Source organism: Hirundo rustica, chromosome 1 (assembly GCF_015227805.2).
Source record: "Hirundo rustica isolate bHirRus1 chromosome 1, bHirRus1.pri.v3, whole genome shotgun sequence".
Taxonomy (NCBI): domain Eukaryota; kingdom Metazoa; phylum Chordata; class Aves; order Passeriformes; family Hirundinidae; genus Hirundo; species Hirundo rustica.
In genome coordinates, this window is record NC_053450.1 from 22,434,468 (window position 1) to 22,449,131 (window position 14,664).

Below are 14,664 nucleotides of genomic sequence, written 5' to 3' on the forward strand. Positions count from 1 at the left end.
GAGACAGATGAGCAGTCAAAATTGCTGAGAACTTCAGTATCTTAGAGATTTGTGCGTGTTTTGTGTGAGACCATGACTGCAAGATACTCCTTATTACTAGGGATTGTTAACTGAGGTGCCAGTGATTTTCTGACATGGCAAAAACAAGCACCTAATGAAAATCAGAATGTACCTGTAACCCTGCAGAATTTCAAAGTATGCCAAAACACAGCGTACCTTTCAAAGCTTGCTGTTGTGTATCTACTCATCAGCTTGTCTGAGATCACTTAAGTTCTGCTGCAACTACTTCTGTTATTAAATGGATGAAGTTTTGTGTTTCTGTTTGGAGATAGTCAAGAGGCAAACTCCCAGGTGTGTCAGAGCAGAAGAGGAAGTGGTGGTATATTTAGCTATTAAACCACAAATCTGGATGAGTTGCTGTCAGTGGAAAGGGAGTGAGACTTAAAAGATACTTCAGGTGGCCAGAATAGAAGCAATTTGCTGGTTGTGTTTGTGTTTTAATATTTAACAGGTTTGCAGCTACCTGAATTGACCAAATAATACTTTTAAGAATTAATATACTGGCATTCAGGAAAGTGAATACTGACCAAAGGGACAGCAGGGAGAAGTTGGATAGTTTGGACATGATAAGGAAAAAGTCCTTGAGCCTTCAGGTTGTGGTGCCCTGATAATCCAGCAGACTTCCCATTTCAAGCATTTAATTCCATCACAGTTTAAACACAAATGTGTAAATTTATATTCTTTCTTCCTACTGATTACATTAGTTAACTCTTGTTTGATGAATCCAAGTCAAGCCTAATGGCTGCGAATTGCTGTCCTACTTGTTCTCTGTGTGTTTGTACACGTAGAACTATATATACACATAGAGACTGTGCTTAAAATACTAAGAGTGGATGAAAGAAATAGAGAAAAGCAAGCCAAATAATTTCATAGCCTAAAAATACTTCAATACATGGAGGTTTCATTTCAAAAAATAACAGCATTTTATTATTTTGCATAGCTTATTTCAGTTGTTCTGCTTAATTAGAACTTTCGCTAGTTACTAAATTGTTTATATAAAATTTTCAACATTATCTGCAATGAATGCAAGACAACACATGGCATATCAATACAAGGATCCAAAATATTCTTTTCAACTTCAGACACAAAGATGTTATTTTACTTTGAACCAGTTTAAGAAAATAGCTCTGACAAATTTGTATGTATAAATATACAATGTAGTGTACACTTAAAATTCTGATCAATATTTTAGCCTGTTTTCCAAGTCTTCCATTCTCTTCGTCATTTCTTCCAGTAGATAAAAGTTAAGGAAAGAGAGCTACTGATAGGATGCATTAATGGAAAGTCAGCTACCTGATTGCTATGGTCCATTAACATTCTCTTGTTTCTCCTCTTTGACTCCCAGTAGTTTCTCATGCAATATTCCCCTGTATTTTCTTGTTGTGATTGGATCAGCTGAGTTGGGAAAGCTGTGTGAAACCCTATTCCTTAACAGGCCTACCTTGACATGGAGTTCAGACTGCAGCTTATTAAAAAGGCTGGTTCTAAAAATTGATTGGTCTTCTCTACTTTAAAGGAAGGGTAAATATTTATTTAGTTCTTGCTGTTTATTAAAAAAATATTTCACTTAATTATATGGAAAACTGCACATAACTAGCAGTGGATTATAAAACAATGGGGCTCTGAGACCTCAGTAGGAATGTCTGCTCCTCATGATCTGGTCATGTCCACAGCTGTGACTGGTTTCCAGACAAATGTGGAATAGAGCACAACAAAATCCATAGGATCTAGGGTGGGTTCCTTTTACAGTGAGAAGCTGTAGCAATGCAAAATTGTGTACAGCATCCCTTTCCTGATAAGCACTTCCAGTTGGCAGCGATGCTGTCTCCTGCAGGAAGAGGTTGGACCAGGAGTTTTGACTTCAGCACCTCTCTCTGAGTGCCATGGAAAGGCTGCAGCCAGGGAAAGCTGAGAGGAAGAGGAGGCCTAACATCAAGGGAGATCTGAAGGCACTGAGATCTACCTCACAAGGATGAATTTGCTGCACCCCACTCCTTGCTTGTTTGACTAAGGTCTTGATTTCAACATTTTAAGGTCTTACACAAGGGAAGATTGAGAACTGGGCATATAACTTGTGATCTTTGACATGTTACTGTTAGGAATTTTTTAGGGCAGACAGGCAAATTGAGTTTGGCCAGACATGTACTGTGTCCCCCTGTTGACAGCAGGAGAATCTCCTCTTGCTAGTAAGGAGCAAGAGTGGGTGTCCAGTCTGCCTGGACTTTGGATTTGGTAATTTCTCATCTGTCTGCTGCATTAAGGTCACTACTCTGCATATGAGCACCATGTGAACTGCATTTTCTTCAACAGCCATATTTCTCAAGTGTTCACAGAGGCAAAGCTGAAGCAGTAAAACTACGCCCAGCTACTGATAGAAGTTAACGTAGCTGGACACAAAACAGTTTGGACTGGTCCCTCTAAATTTGTGTTATGTAACTGGAGCTACTTTTGTAGCCAGTTCTCCCTCCACCACCCCCAGATCTCTGAGGACTAGCCAGCAGTCTGCAGTTACCAAGAACTAGTGTATCACCTCATACCGGAGCTGCTCTTGAGATAAGGTAGAGAAACAAGGCTTGTAGTAAGCAGGAAACTGGATGGTTTGTACTCTTCAAAGCAGTGGCTGTATAGTGCTCTTGAGGAAGTGCTTAGCACTGTCTTATCAAAATTTCTAGTCTCTGGCTCAGTGTTGACAGGTTTTTCATCACCTTGAGCCATTGGAGTAAAAATCACAAGGTTGCCTGCTCAAATGGTAAAGCAAAAAAGCACATCTTGCGAAGCTAAGCTTAGCAACTAAGTTCTTCGAGTAAGCTCAGAGTCCCTCATAGCCCTGGAGATTGTGGTAAAGAGCTTCTGAAGGAGAATCAGTCTCTTCTTGTCAGCACACAGTTGGAATGCTGCATGTCATAAAACACTTAAGGATATGGGAAATGACCTAGAAGTTTTTCTCCAGAGTTGTTTGGAGAAGTCACAGCAGTATGTATGTTGAGAATTTGAAATACCTAGCAATAACCTTTCACGATGGCTTTCTCCTCCTTTATGAAATCTTTGCATGGAGTAATTAAACCAGGTGATTAGAACATAATTCCTTGAAGTGTCTGCCAAAGACTAAAGACTTGGGAAGGCAAGAGAAAGGCTGGCTCCTGCAGGGAGGGTCTGAACTGGTAGGCAATGTTCTGCATCAGGTTAGCAGCCACTAACTTGCTTGCCTCCCTCTGGGCAGACTGTTCACAGTCTGAGGCTGTTCCTGTAGGATGCACACAGTGATGAGCTGTTGGCATCACTGCACTCCTCTGTGCAGAGAGTAAGTGCTTACTGCTCTTAGACACAGTTACATTACTGAAGTAGGTGTGATGTCTTAGTGTTTATTTGATCACAAGCAGCTTTCATGAAGAAAACAGGAATTTGCTGGATAAATAATAGATAAGTTGTATTGCCAGTTTGCTGCTGTTTCCTGAGGTGTGGATGTTACAGGCATTGTAAAGGCTGCTGCACTAGCAGCTCACTTTAAACTGTGGCAGAAGCTACTGATCTGCAACTTGCTAAGTTTTACCTGCATTTGTTTTAATGCAGCATTAACCAAACTTGAGTCCTTTGATTTCATCTGGAGTGTGGTATTGAATTACTCACTGCATATGGTGCCTCACCAAGCAGTTCAGCAGGGAAACATCTCCTGTACTCTGACACCTGTAGCCAGTAAATGCTATTTCAGGAGCATCTGAAGAAGTAACCCAAAGCAAAGTGTTAAGTCTTGAATTTCACCAGTTGTTTCTTTGCTGTTCCTGAAGGTGTTTGCTATAAGGGGTTATTAAAGTTCAAGATCCATATTAATATTTTGGTCCCTTCTATGAAGGAGAAGCAGATGAAAAGTTTAAGTTGCTTCTTGGAAACTAACTATTACATAGTTTAGATTTTCATTACAAGAAACTGATTTTAGCTATGGAGGCAGTTTAGACTTGATGCAAAAAACATTTAGTTTATTTTAACCTGCCTTTCTTATCTTACCCGTAAGAAATAGTTACTCAAAGGATATATCGCTGGGTGAGTTTTCTTACTTCATTGGTTGCATACTTCTGGAATGTCACAAGGTTTTCACATTTGCACTGGTCGTTATCTTTTGAGGCTTTTGCTGAAAAACAGAAACACTTAGGCATAGGCTAAATGCTGAATAAATTAAATTGGATTGCGAGGAAATGACAAGGAATTATAAATGCAGAGCGGGTTTCATACAGCTTCCTGTTCTCAAAACAGGTCAACATCCAAAGGAACACCTTTAGGCAGATTCTGTCGGTACTGGAGAACAGTATACAACGTGTAGTCCTCTATATTCAAAGAACAGTTTGGGTTATTCTAAACAAAGGTAACCCCATTACCTGTTGTTGAGTGAATGTGACTGTCTTCAAAAAGATACTTGTGGTGTACTGCAAGATGTGGACAGTCAATGACATCTGTGATGGCTATTGTGGTTGATTCAGGTCCTGCAGGAAACCCCCCCCCCAAAAGTCTGAAAATCAGACCCACTAAATTATAATTTTTTTTTCTCTACTCGCATGCACTGAGTTCTTAATTACTAAGTAATCTCACTAATTGCAGTGAGGATCATTCAAGGAAAGGACTAGGAATACAAAGACGTGAAGGAACCAAGCTGTTAGGTTGTATTTACTGTATACATGATTTAAGTTGTGGGTTGCAGAACTGAAAGGGAATTGTGAAGGTTTCTGTGAGAAACAGAAGTGATTGAAAGCTGAACATGCTTAAAGTGTTAAGCACAGTGTTGAAATACAAGCTTCCCCATGAAGTATTTCATTTGGATGATGTAAGAAGCATGCAGTCATGCTTTTATTACAGTGAATCTCGGTCTTTTGCATTGCAGAAAGGGTGACTTGGAGGGGTGAGGAGGCATGGACATGGGATGAACCATTTTAGCTGAATTGTGAGAGTTCTCTATAGAAGGCAGCATGAAAAGGCAGCAGGAGAAGACACTTGAGTTAAACCAGCCAACCTGAAGGCTGTGGACCAGTCTTACGAAGCCTGTCAGATGATGCATCCTGCTGGTGAGGTGACTCTTTCAAGGCTGGTAGATAGAAATTGCCAAAGGAAACAATATCACAAAAGGAGCAATAAAAATGTTCACATTCCCTAGAATTTGGGCTGTTTCTTGCCAGTAACTTGGTGTTCGTCCTTAACACATGGAGAATGCCTCATACCTGTGCAATTTAGAAGAGGCCCAGTGTTGCTGGAAACTCCAGGACTTGTCCTTTTAACTCAGACTATCAAAGGAACTCCTCCAAAACCAGAAGTGATTAATAACAGTGAAGCAATCTGAAATGACAGCAATCTACTTTGTGTCCTACAGTGAAAATTCTTTCATGTTTCATTATCATCCATCATCCTTTGGGGTGAATCGGATAAGATACTGCTTGGAGAAAGAAAGTTTCTTCCTGTCCTTCAGTTTTTTTCTTTATAACGGGAAACATTGATCAGGGAGTAAGTTGGGAGTTTTTAGGTACAAAGAGTGCAGCAGAGTCTATCTGATACACTACAGTTATAAGCAGAAGTACACGTTTCTAATTCATGAAGCACAGCCTTTAAAATGTAGATTTATTTCGGAGTCCACACCTCAATCTTTTTAGTCAAGAGACCGGGAGGACACAAACCTGTTTTGAGGTTGACCTCAGCCATTGCGTGCCCTGCCTCTTTCGTGCCGCCAGAGGGCAGTGTGGAGGCAGCTGCGGTGCCTTGGGCATGGGTCCTTCCCTGGGAAATGAGCCCTTCACCTTCGGCTGACTCCGGAGCCCTTCATGGCCCAGAGGAGCTAAAGAGCGGGTATTCAACAACTGCACGGCGTGACCGATGATGCCAGTGTGCATGGACACCCGGGACACGCTCCCTCCTCTGGAAACCAGAGCTCCTTCCCTGAAAGTGAATGCATGGGGGTAAAAGGTGACAGTGCAAACTCGCCTGATACGCCATGAAGGTGCAGTAGGGAGGTGGAAGATGCTTCTGTGACATCCAGGTTTGCTATAACTATTGGGGTCCCTGCTGGTTTAGTCAGTTTTGAGAGATGCAGTATAATATACAGCTGTGCTAAGTCGCACAGGGAAGGAGATGAGGCCCTCTTGAATGGAGGTAGGAATTACAGAGCACAAATATCAGGGAAGAACAGATGAGTGGTTGAATAAGAAGACCAGAGATCAGGCAGCAGAACTACAATATTTAGATATATAGATATCTTAGTCTGCCTCGGAACCAGCTGCTGGATGGAACTCAGATTTTGAAGAGGTCAGGGCAGCGAGGTGTGGGATGAGATCACAAAGGAATGAAACAAACACAAAGCAGAATCCAGCTGAAGAATGATCACATGGGAACAAGGATGGTGAAGATTTCTGCTGGAGAGGTGGAGCAGGTAAGATGAATGAGTGTTTGACCCTGGATAATGACTTGCTCTAGAAGTTGTTCAGGAGCTGCAAGCTAATGAGGGGGTTGTTTAGGAAGGGCAGAGGAACTGACCTGAAATGCTTGAGCTTTGGACACAGGGCTGGTATGGACACATCATTAGGGACAGAAAAAATACAGATGCACTGGTAGAGGTGGGGGAAGAGGTCTCCAGTTTGGAATAGGAATTGAGCATTTCAGAAACTCCTCTTCAGGCTTCAGAAACTAGTTGGGGCTCTAAGATTTCTGATCTCATTGCCTCAGAAGCTGAGTAAACACACAAGTAGTGACAGAGGCTGATCACCCTGAATCCCTTGGTGAAGTCAGTGCAATGAATAAATTTGTTGGGGAACAATGCTGAAGTTGGATGTTCATTTTTAGTGTTCTGTTCTGTAACAAAACAATGAATTTTTTAGGAGGTGCCTGTGAGAAAATGTCATCAAAAGCAGTGTCTGAATATTTACTGAACTGATAACGATCCACAATTTGGAAGGAGAACAGAATGTTAACCAGCTGGCTGCTGAGTACTGTCATCTGATCAGGGCTGGGGTCTTGTGCCAAAAATAGTGTATGATCATGTAATTAAAAGCTCCCATAATGCACATGCTCAGAACAGGGCTGAAGCTGCAATCATATTGAGTGCGTATTATGTACAACATTGCCGGAGCCTCGTTAGTGCTTCCAGTCAGATGAGAAATTAACATTAACCAAGGCAATGAATGGGAACCTTCCAACTGAATTCCTCTTAATAAGAGGCAAGAGAAAAAAAAACCCTCCTTTTTTTTGCCTTTACTACTACTCATCAAGAATAATTAATAGTAATCAGCAGCTATTTTACAAGGCAGATGCCTTCTTGCAGAATAAAAGAAAAAAGCCTAATCTCTAAAAAAAAAACCCAACTAAACATTTGGATGGCTTCTACTTGAGTTGGAAACATGCAGTGCATCCACAGCTGGGACTAGGGATGAGAGGTTCTGTCAGTGGAGCCCATGACGACAGGATCTCCTACTGAGCTCAGAGCTGAAGTCTCAGAAGACCTCAGCTAAAGACCAAAGCTAGAGTAAAGATAAAAGTCATTGCTATTGCAAAGGAGGAGGAAAACTGCACTGTATATAACAAAAGGAATAAAAAGAAGAACTTTAGATGGTATAACAGGTTTGGAAGCAGAATTTCTGGTGGAGTGAGCTGATGAGTAATAGCTAGTCCTGGAGTGTCCAGAAAAACAAGGCTGGATCAGTCCTCAGTTCACAGGTGTGAGGCATTCATTACCTGTTGAGAGAGGGGGAGGACATTAACTGAAGCACCAGTGCTGTCCAGTTACCAGAGGTGTAGACAAGAAACTGCCACAAAGGGGCAGGATTTACTTATTTTTTCATATTGTAAATAATGTAGTTAAAAGTAAAAAGGTGGTTACTAACCACTGTTGTGGGTACCTGAAGGATGCATTTCCATCACTGAGCTCTGGAGTTTGCTGCTCAGTGAGAGTTATCATACTGGGGTTTGCTAATGAGTGAGAATTATTGTTCTGGCTGCCAGATAGTTTTGGCTTTGGTATCTCCAAAAGCTTTTAAGATGATGTGCTGTCATTGGAAGATTATCTGCCTAATAAAGTTAATTGAACTGACTTGGTTTTATATTATCATAGTATTCAATATTTCAGAAAGATGAAACTAGGACTTCTTAGGACTGAAGAACAAAGAGTATGCAAGCTAAGAAACATCCTCAAAGTTTTTTTTACAGATTTCTTCCTTGACATCTGTACAAAGAAACGTCCCGGAGCTGATTTTATACAACAATGTTAAAGAAAAAGGGCAAAACCTGTTTGCATTTAACTCCAAGAAAAACAACCAGATAAAAGCTAGTGAAAATTAAATCATGCACAATTCTAGTCCTACGACTAATATCGTTCCATGTGTTGTTTCCGAATTTTGGTTCAGGTACCAGTTTGAATGTACAAAAAAATACTGAGTCTTTGGAATGTGTGAGTGGGAGAGACATGCTGTCCTCTCTCTGGCTCTATAGCTTTCATCTCAGCTCAGATTCTCCCTTCCCCAGGCAAAGCTTCATCTGGGAATGTTTATATACAAGCTGTTTGTTCCAGAGTGAAGAAGGTGCTTTCTGAAACAAACCTTCCACATTTGTGTAGCAAAACTTAGAGCTGACACATGACTGAAATCCACTCTTTGTAGCTGTGAATGTATGCTCAATGAACTATTTTTAGTCTTCTATAAATACTCACAACAGCTCTTGATGATTTATTTTGCCGTGGTTTAGGTTTTTGCTGCTGATCTTAGATTTTTTAAATTCTCATTTAGGTATTACAAATCCCTGATTATTTTCCCACATTCCTAATGAAATAGATCATGTTTATTTGGTGGAATGGGGTTCACTGCACAGCTGACTTAACTATAGAAATAGAAAAAAGAAGTGATTAATCCTTCTACTCATAGAATTGTACATCTTATGTAACCTTCATGAAAATAAAGGGAAGATAATACATTTCGCCAGTGATGGATTAACAGTATATAGTCTTCATGTATTAAAGGGCAGAAAAATCCAAAAAGCAAAACACCTGTAAACATTAATTTCTCTTCTATCTAAAGAAAAATGGAATTTTGTTACCTTCACAGATTTGGGCTCTTAGCTCTTCACTTATGTCCTCCAGAGCTGTGAAATCCTCAGCATAGAAAAGATGTTTATATGATGGCTCAGAAGCAATTTCCAGCAGTTCTTCCTCAATTGCTTTTCCTATTCCAATTGCATAGATGATTATACCTGGATTCAAAACAAATTTTGCATACTTACCATTTCAGCAGTTCTAATTCTAAGCACTTGTTTGTCCATGAATAATGAGAGAAAGGGAGAGCTCAGGAAATGTATATTCTACATAACTTCAAAATCAGTGAAGGGACTTCATATGCTTTAATTACTGGGAGATTTGCAGAAGCTCTCGTTTGCTGTAATTTGACATACAGTTTTTGTGTTAAAGAAATGACACTTGTCTGGCCACTACTGATAGTAAATAGTCCCAGAAAGAGAATTATAAACAATCCAAGAGAATTGCACAGTTCAGTCTCACAGTTGCACTGCAAGTCCCTGCTTTGTGTGTGTCTGTAGGATATACCCAATGCAGCTGATTATTGGGTTTATGGGAAAACCTGTTACATAATTAGCAAATGAGGCAGGATCCTGAAAGATGGCAGTAGCTTTTCAGAAAAATACCTAAGTGTTTCATTAAAATCCTCAGAGCATGTTGAGACTTAATTCTTGCTAAGGGGCACTAACAGGCTGGAAGGCCCAGTTAGGAGGGTAGGAATGGGAAAACAAGAAATTTATGGGGCCAGGAAAGAAAAAGCCTTACAACAAGGATGCTCAGGATAAGCATTTCCACAGCAGGGATGCTAGGAAGAAGGTAAGTGAGGATGTGTAGGTTTCTTAACTCGGGAAACAGGGAAGGAGGAAGTGGTTGAAAGCCCTCTCACAGATAGATTTTAAACAAGCAATAACTACAAAACATAGAGATCTTCAATAATCTCTTTTCCAGCAGTTATGTTTTTATGCTCATGAGCATATGATCTGATATAACATTTCTCTTTGTATCAGCTCTGCTTTAGAAAGTGTCCACAAGGAGTACTGATTTTGTGATTCATAGTACAGCTGTGAGCTTCACAACTCTTAGATGATTCAAGAGAAGAAGCTGCCTTCTCTGGTTGGTTTCAGATAAAACTTGGGATGAGGAGGTTTGATATCTTTATTTAACATGGTAAGAAGTGCTGCACACTCACTGAATTACAACTTTTAACCCTTTTGCTGAAGCATCACTGGCCTGATAATACCATAAAATATGCATTTTCCAAGTTCTGAACTTTTAATATAAGTATCTCCTTACTTTTCTTCATAAATCTACTTAACCATTGCACTTTAGCCAGGAAAGGAAAGTGTTCACCAGAAGCTGATTTAATTTAATGAGTGCACCAGTCATGCTGAAGTTATTGCTATTTAAAGACTTGGGGATATAAGTGATAAAGTATTCAAGGTCCATTTCATATTGAGCATTACTCTATTGGTTATGCTGCAATTACACAAGGATGGGTTTGGCTTGTAGCATTGCAGAGTCATGGTAAGCAATCCAGAGCTGAAGTTTCATTCAGCAAGTAAGAAAGTTGGTTTGTACTTCTTTCCTTCTGCTGTAAATCCTCCATGGAGTTTCATCTCACTAGTAAGCCTGTAAATGCTTGGGGTTTTAAAAAATTTTTAAATCACTTTATCTTTCATTCTAATGGCACTCTTGTTAGCACCTGCCCTTCTCATATCCTTGGATGTTTTTCCCTTTTCTCTTTAGAGGGAGGTATTGACCCTGACCAGTGCTCTACTAATCATGTATCAAATTCTGATTAAGATGTCAAATCAATAAAACAAACACAGAAAAAAAAGATCTGCAAAATCTTTTAAAGTCTGACTATATTCTCTGTGTTGTGGCCCATCAGCCATGGTTCTAAAGAAGTTTCTCATACAGTAAAAAAAAAAAAGTTTTGCAAAGAAAAGAGGGTTTTTTAAATTTTCTTGACAAGTTTTAAAAATTTTCATTTGATGGTGGTAAACAGATGAAAAGCTTCTCATTTGTGATATAGGCATCCTAAAGGATGGATATCTGCCCAAACATACTAGAAATTAAAAATCACAGTTTTAGTCACATTTCAGTATATAGGCATGTAGAAACAGTAAGATAGACAGCACTACAGCTATATTCTTTCAAAAAAAAGTAATTTTCCTTCCAGAACACCATTAGCACTACAAAGCTTAAAATTAAAGGTTAAAAATTAAGAATATACCCTGTAAACAAAAATATAGCCAATTATTACCATAGTATTTTGGAGACAGCTGGGGGTTTCTTTTATTGTTTTCCTAGAATTTTTGATGAAGTTCCCAGTGTTCCCAGATCTCTGTATTAAATGTCTACCCTTAGTGGATACATTCAGGGCACTCAGGGCATGCCAGGTGGATGGCACCACTACCTGTGCTCATGGGTTCCCCATGGGTTCTGCTCTGGAGATGATGCACATGCCTGGCAGCAAAGGGCCTTGTAAACACAAAGATCTGACGTTGTGAACACAAAGATCTGATGTGCAGGACAGTGGTCAATGTACTGGCCAGACTGCTTTGGCAAACGCTCCCCAGATTAGCACACCCAAACTGTTACTGCATCTTATTTCTAACAATATTTGCTTTTTAGAATGAGACACCAAAGAAAGCTCGACTTACCACGTTGCTTTGCTCGGGTAGCCCACTCAGAGACTTCATCCTGGGCTCGTCCATCCGTAAACACAATGGAGATTCGAGGGACATTTGCTGACAATGGTCTTGCTCCTTCTGTCTCTCTGAAGCTTCTCTCAGACATCTGCCTCAGCGCAAGCCCTGTCATGGAACCTCGACCCATGTATTTCATTTGTGACACAGCTTTCTTCATGTCTTTGGCTGAGCTGAACTGCTTTAGTGTAAACTCTGTACGAACCTCAGTGGAATACTGAAGCAAACCAACTCGAGCAGCTTTGGGTGAGATCTCAAGTGTATCCAAGATTCCTGAGACAAATTGTTTTACAATTTCAAAATTATCCTCTCCAAGACTTTTTGATCCATCAATCACAAACACCAGGTCAATTGGGCCTTCAGTGCATCCTGTGAAATGAGCAGCAGAGCGTATGGATCAAGAAAAATCTCCACGAGGCTGGGAAAGGGATCCAGATACCCTGGCAAAAACTCAGGGATCATCTAAGGTATCCTGTTCCCGGCTCATCCTACTGTGCCAAGGTGTCTGAAGATGTTGTGTAGTCGGTCTCAAGAGCTAAGAGTGGGCCTATGACTGAGAATTTAACACAATTATAACCACAGTGAATATTTACTGAGACATATTCTGCTTTGCAGAATACTACAACTCTTCAAAATGCAGCAACAGTCAGCAAATTGTAAGAATTACTCTTAAGTAGAGAGAGCTGAAGAACATAGCTAGCACACAGACAGAGCTGCTATAATTTTCTTCCAGAGATAAGCCCATATGCTAACTTTACATTTGTCAGATTTGTCAGCACTGAGACATGGAAGAGAATCATTGAAGCTGCATTTGTGTTGCAGAAGTTATGAAATAGTTTAAAAACTATTTAATTATTGAGAGAAGCAGAATTAGCTAGATAAGGGGTTTTTTGTTTGTGTCTACCAATTTTGTAATTAGAGAACTTATATATTGCTGCAATTAATCTTTTCTGGTTAACCCATTAGAGCAGAGTGTTTGTCAGAAGACACACAAATTTGTATTTCCCATATTTTTGGCAAAGGCACATGCAAAAATCAAAGTAGTTTGTAGGCACTGGGCATCAATAACAAAGTTAGAGAATTCAGAGATTGGAGAATGTCTTCCAAGCTGCAGACTGCTTCTGCCAGGTGGGTTGTTTTGGTATGTATTTTTTGATTCTGGAAAATAATTGCCTTCAGCCAGCAAAGATCAGTGTGCTTTGTGCAAAGGCTAGCTCAGAGGTGCTCAGTTCCTATTGGATCAATGTCGCTTCCAGGGAAAATATGCCATACTAAGGAACGTAAACTAAGATTTGCTGCTTAGTCTGGACCAAATCAACCTAGACCTCCACTCACCTCTGATCTTTATACAGGGAGAATGCTGTAAGCACTACAGAAAAGAGAATTGTGCAGCAGAAATTACTCTGCAGAAATTACTGGAGATGCTTGTTATCAAGTCAATGTATGAATAAGGGATTTTCAGCTTTAAAGCCTGGACTTTTCTTCTTAGAAAATATCCATTTAAAAACAGCTCAAGAATTCCTTTCTGCAGTCATCTGAGAAAAAGACACCTCACACGTACTAAGGTGATGAAAAAGCAGTGAATATATGTATCAGAACCACCTCAATATTACTGCATAAGTCAAGAAAGGGCAGCAGTTCATGGTGCATGCTGGACATTAGGACTGAGACAGCCAGAACTTGTTACTGTTCTTTTGGTAATCAGAGTCTCCTCAACTGAGGCATCCATTTTTGGCACAATAAATATTTTTACTGAGTAGCAGTAGAATTTCTCCTCCGAGTATTAAGAGATGATGAGATACATGTCATGTTGGAAGATAAGCAAACAGAATTAACGGTATTTTAAAATATAGTATATAAAGATAAAAGACCCACAGTATATGAACCTCATTAAAATGCACGTTCCTTGATAATAAGATTCCCCTTTGTCTTTTTCCTAATGTTTCAAAAGAATTATTATTGTACTTGATGCTATACTAAAACAACTTTTCCAATTTCATAGATTTTTACTTAGGAGAGTATCAAGTTAATTGTTTGAGACATGCGCCACACACATATGCCCTGGGCTTTCAAATATTATATCATCTTTGAAATTAGAGGTTGTGGCAGTGTTCAAAGCCAAGCTGGATTGGGCTTGGAGACACCTGGTCTGGTAGAAGGTGTCCTTGCCATCAGCAGGGAAATGGAACTAAGTGCTCTTTAATAAGGCTCCTTCTAACCCAGACCATTCTATGATTCTACAATTTTTTTGAAGTGAGGTCAATTAATTTTAAATATAAAAGAAACAAATGCTTTCTAAATAAAATATACTTACTTCTGCATGTTTTCTGATCCTCTTTTAGTACGTATCCCTCCTGGCATTTGCAGATATAGGAATCATCATTATTAACACAAGCATATTCACAACCATGGTCAACTGATTTACAGATATCTTTACCTAGGAAAAATGGAAGTATTTATCTGTATTCTATTTAACATTTTATAAATCCAAAGACTGCAAACATGGTATCTGAAGAACATATGACAAAGGAGTATAACATCTTTGCTCGTTTATGCGGCAGTGCCAGAGAAGAGGGGCTGACAGACACAATGAGTGACTTACTTCGACATGTTTTCCCATCTCGTCGCAGGACAAAGCCCTCATGGCACTGACAGCTGTATGAGTTGTTATTATTAATGCACACATGTTCACAGCCATGATCAATGGATTTACACAGGTCTTGATCTGAGAATTGGTAAGAGAATCCCCGTATTAGAACATTTTTCAAATACAAAACTGTCATGAACAAGCTTTGAGTGAAATTAAGTCTGTTATTTCTTTTATGACTGAAAAACATATTCCCCATAAAAGTTTCAGCTACTCAC

General features: G+C 39.6%; 1 protein-coding gene across 2 annotated transcripts in view; it reads right to left on the minus strand.

The window, feature by feature from the left end:
* Positions 1 to 959: 959 nt before the first annotated feature.
* The window catches only part of MATN2 (matrilin 2), a 69,635-nt gene continuing 55,930 nt past the window's right edge, over positions 960 to 14,664 (minus strand). The window contains exons 19-26 of one of the 2 annotated variants that reach the window (XM_040060594.2): positions 14,402 to 14,524; positions 14,114 to 14,236; positions 11,755 to 12,168; positions 9,115 to 9,267; positions 5,060 to 5,131; positions 4,431 to 4,535; positions 4,091 to 4,186; positions 960 to 1,293 (exon numbers count right to left, since the gene is read on the minus strand). In XM_040060594.2, the coding sequence (XP_039916528.1) occupies positions 1,241 to 1,293; positions 4,091 to 4,186; positions 4,431 to 4,535; positions 5,060 to 5,131; positions 9,115 to 9,267; positions 11,755 to 12,168; positions 14,114 to 14,236; positions 14,402 to 14,524 (1,139 nt within the window). In that variant the 3' untranslated portion in view covers positions 960 to 1,240. The remainder of the gene's footprint in view (positions 1,294 to 4,090; positions 4,187 to 4,430; positions 4,536 to 5,059; positions 5,132 to 9,114; positions 9,268 to 11,754; positions 12,169 to 14,113; positions 14,237 to 14,401; positions 14,525 to 14,664) is intronic. The other variant, XM_040060601.1, reaches the window with a different exon arrangement.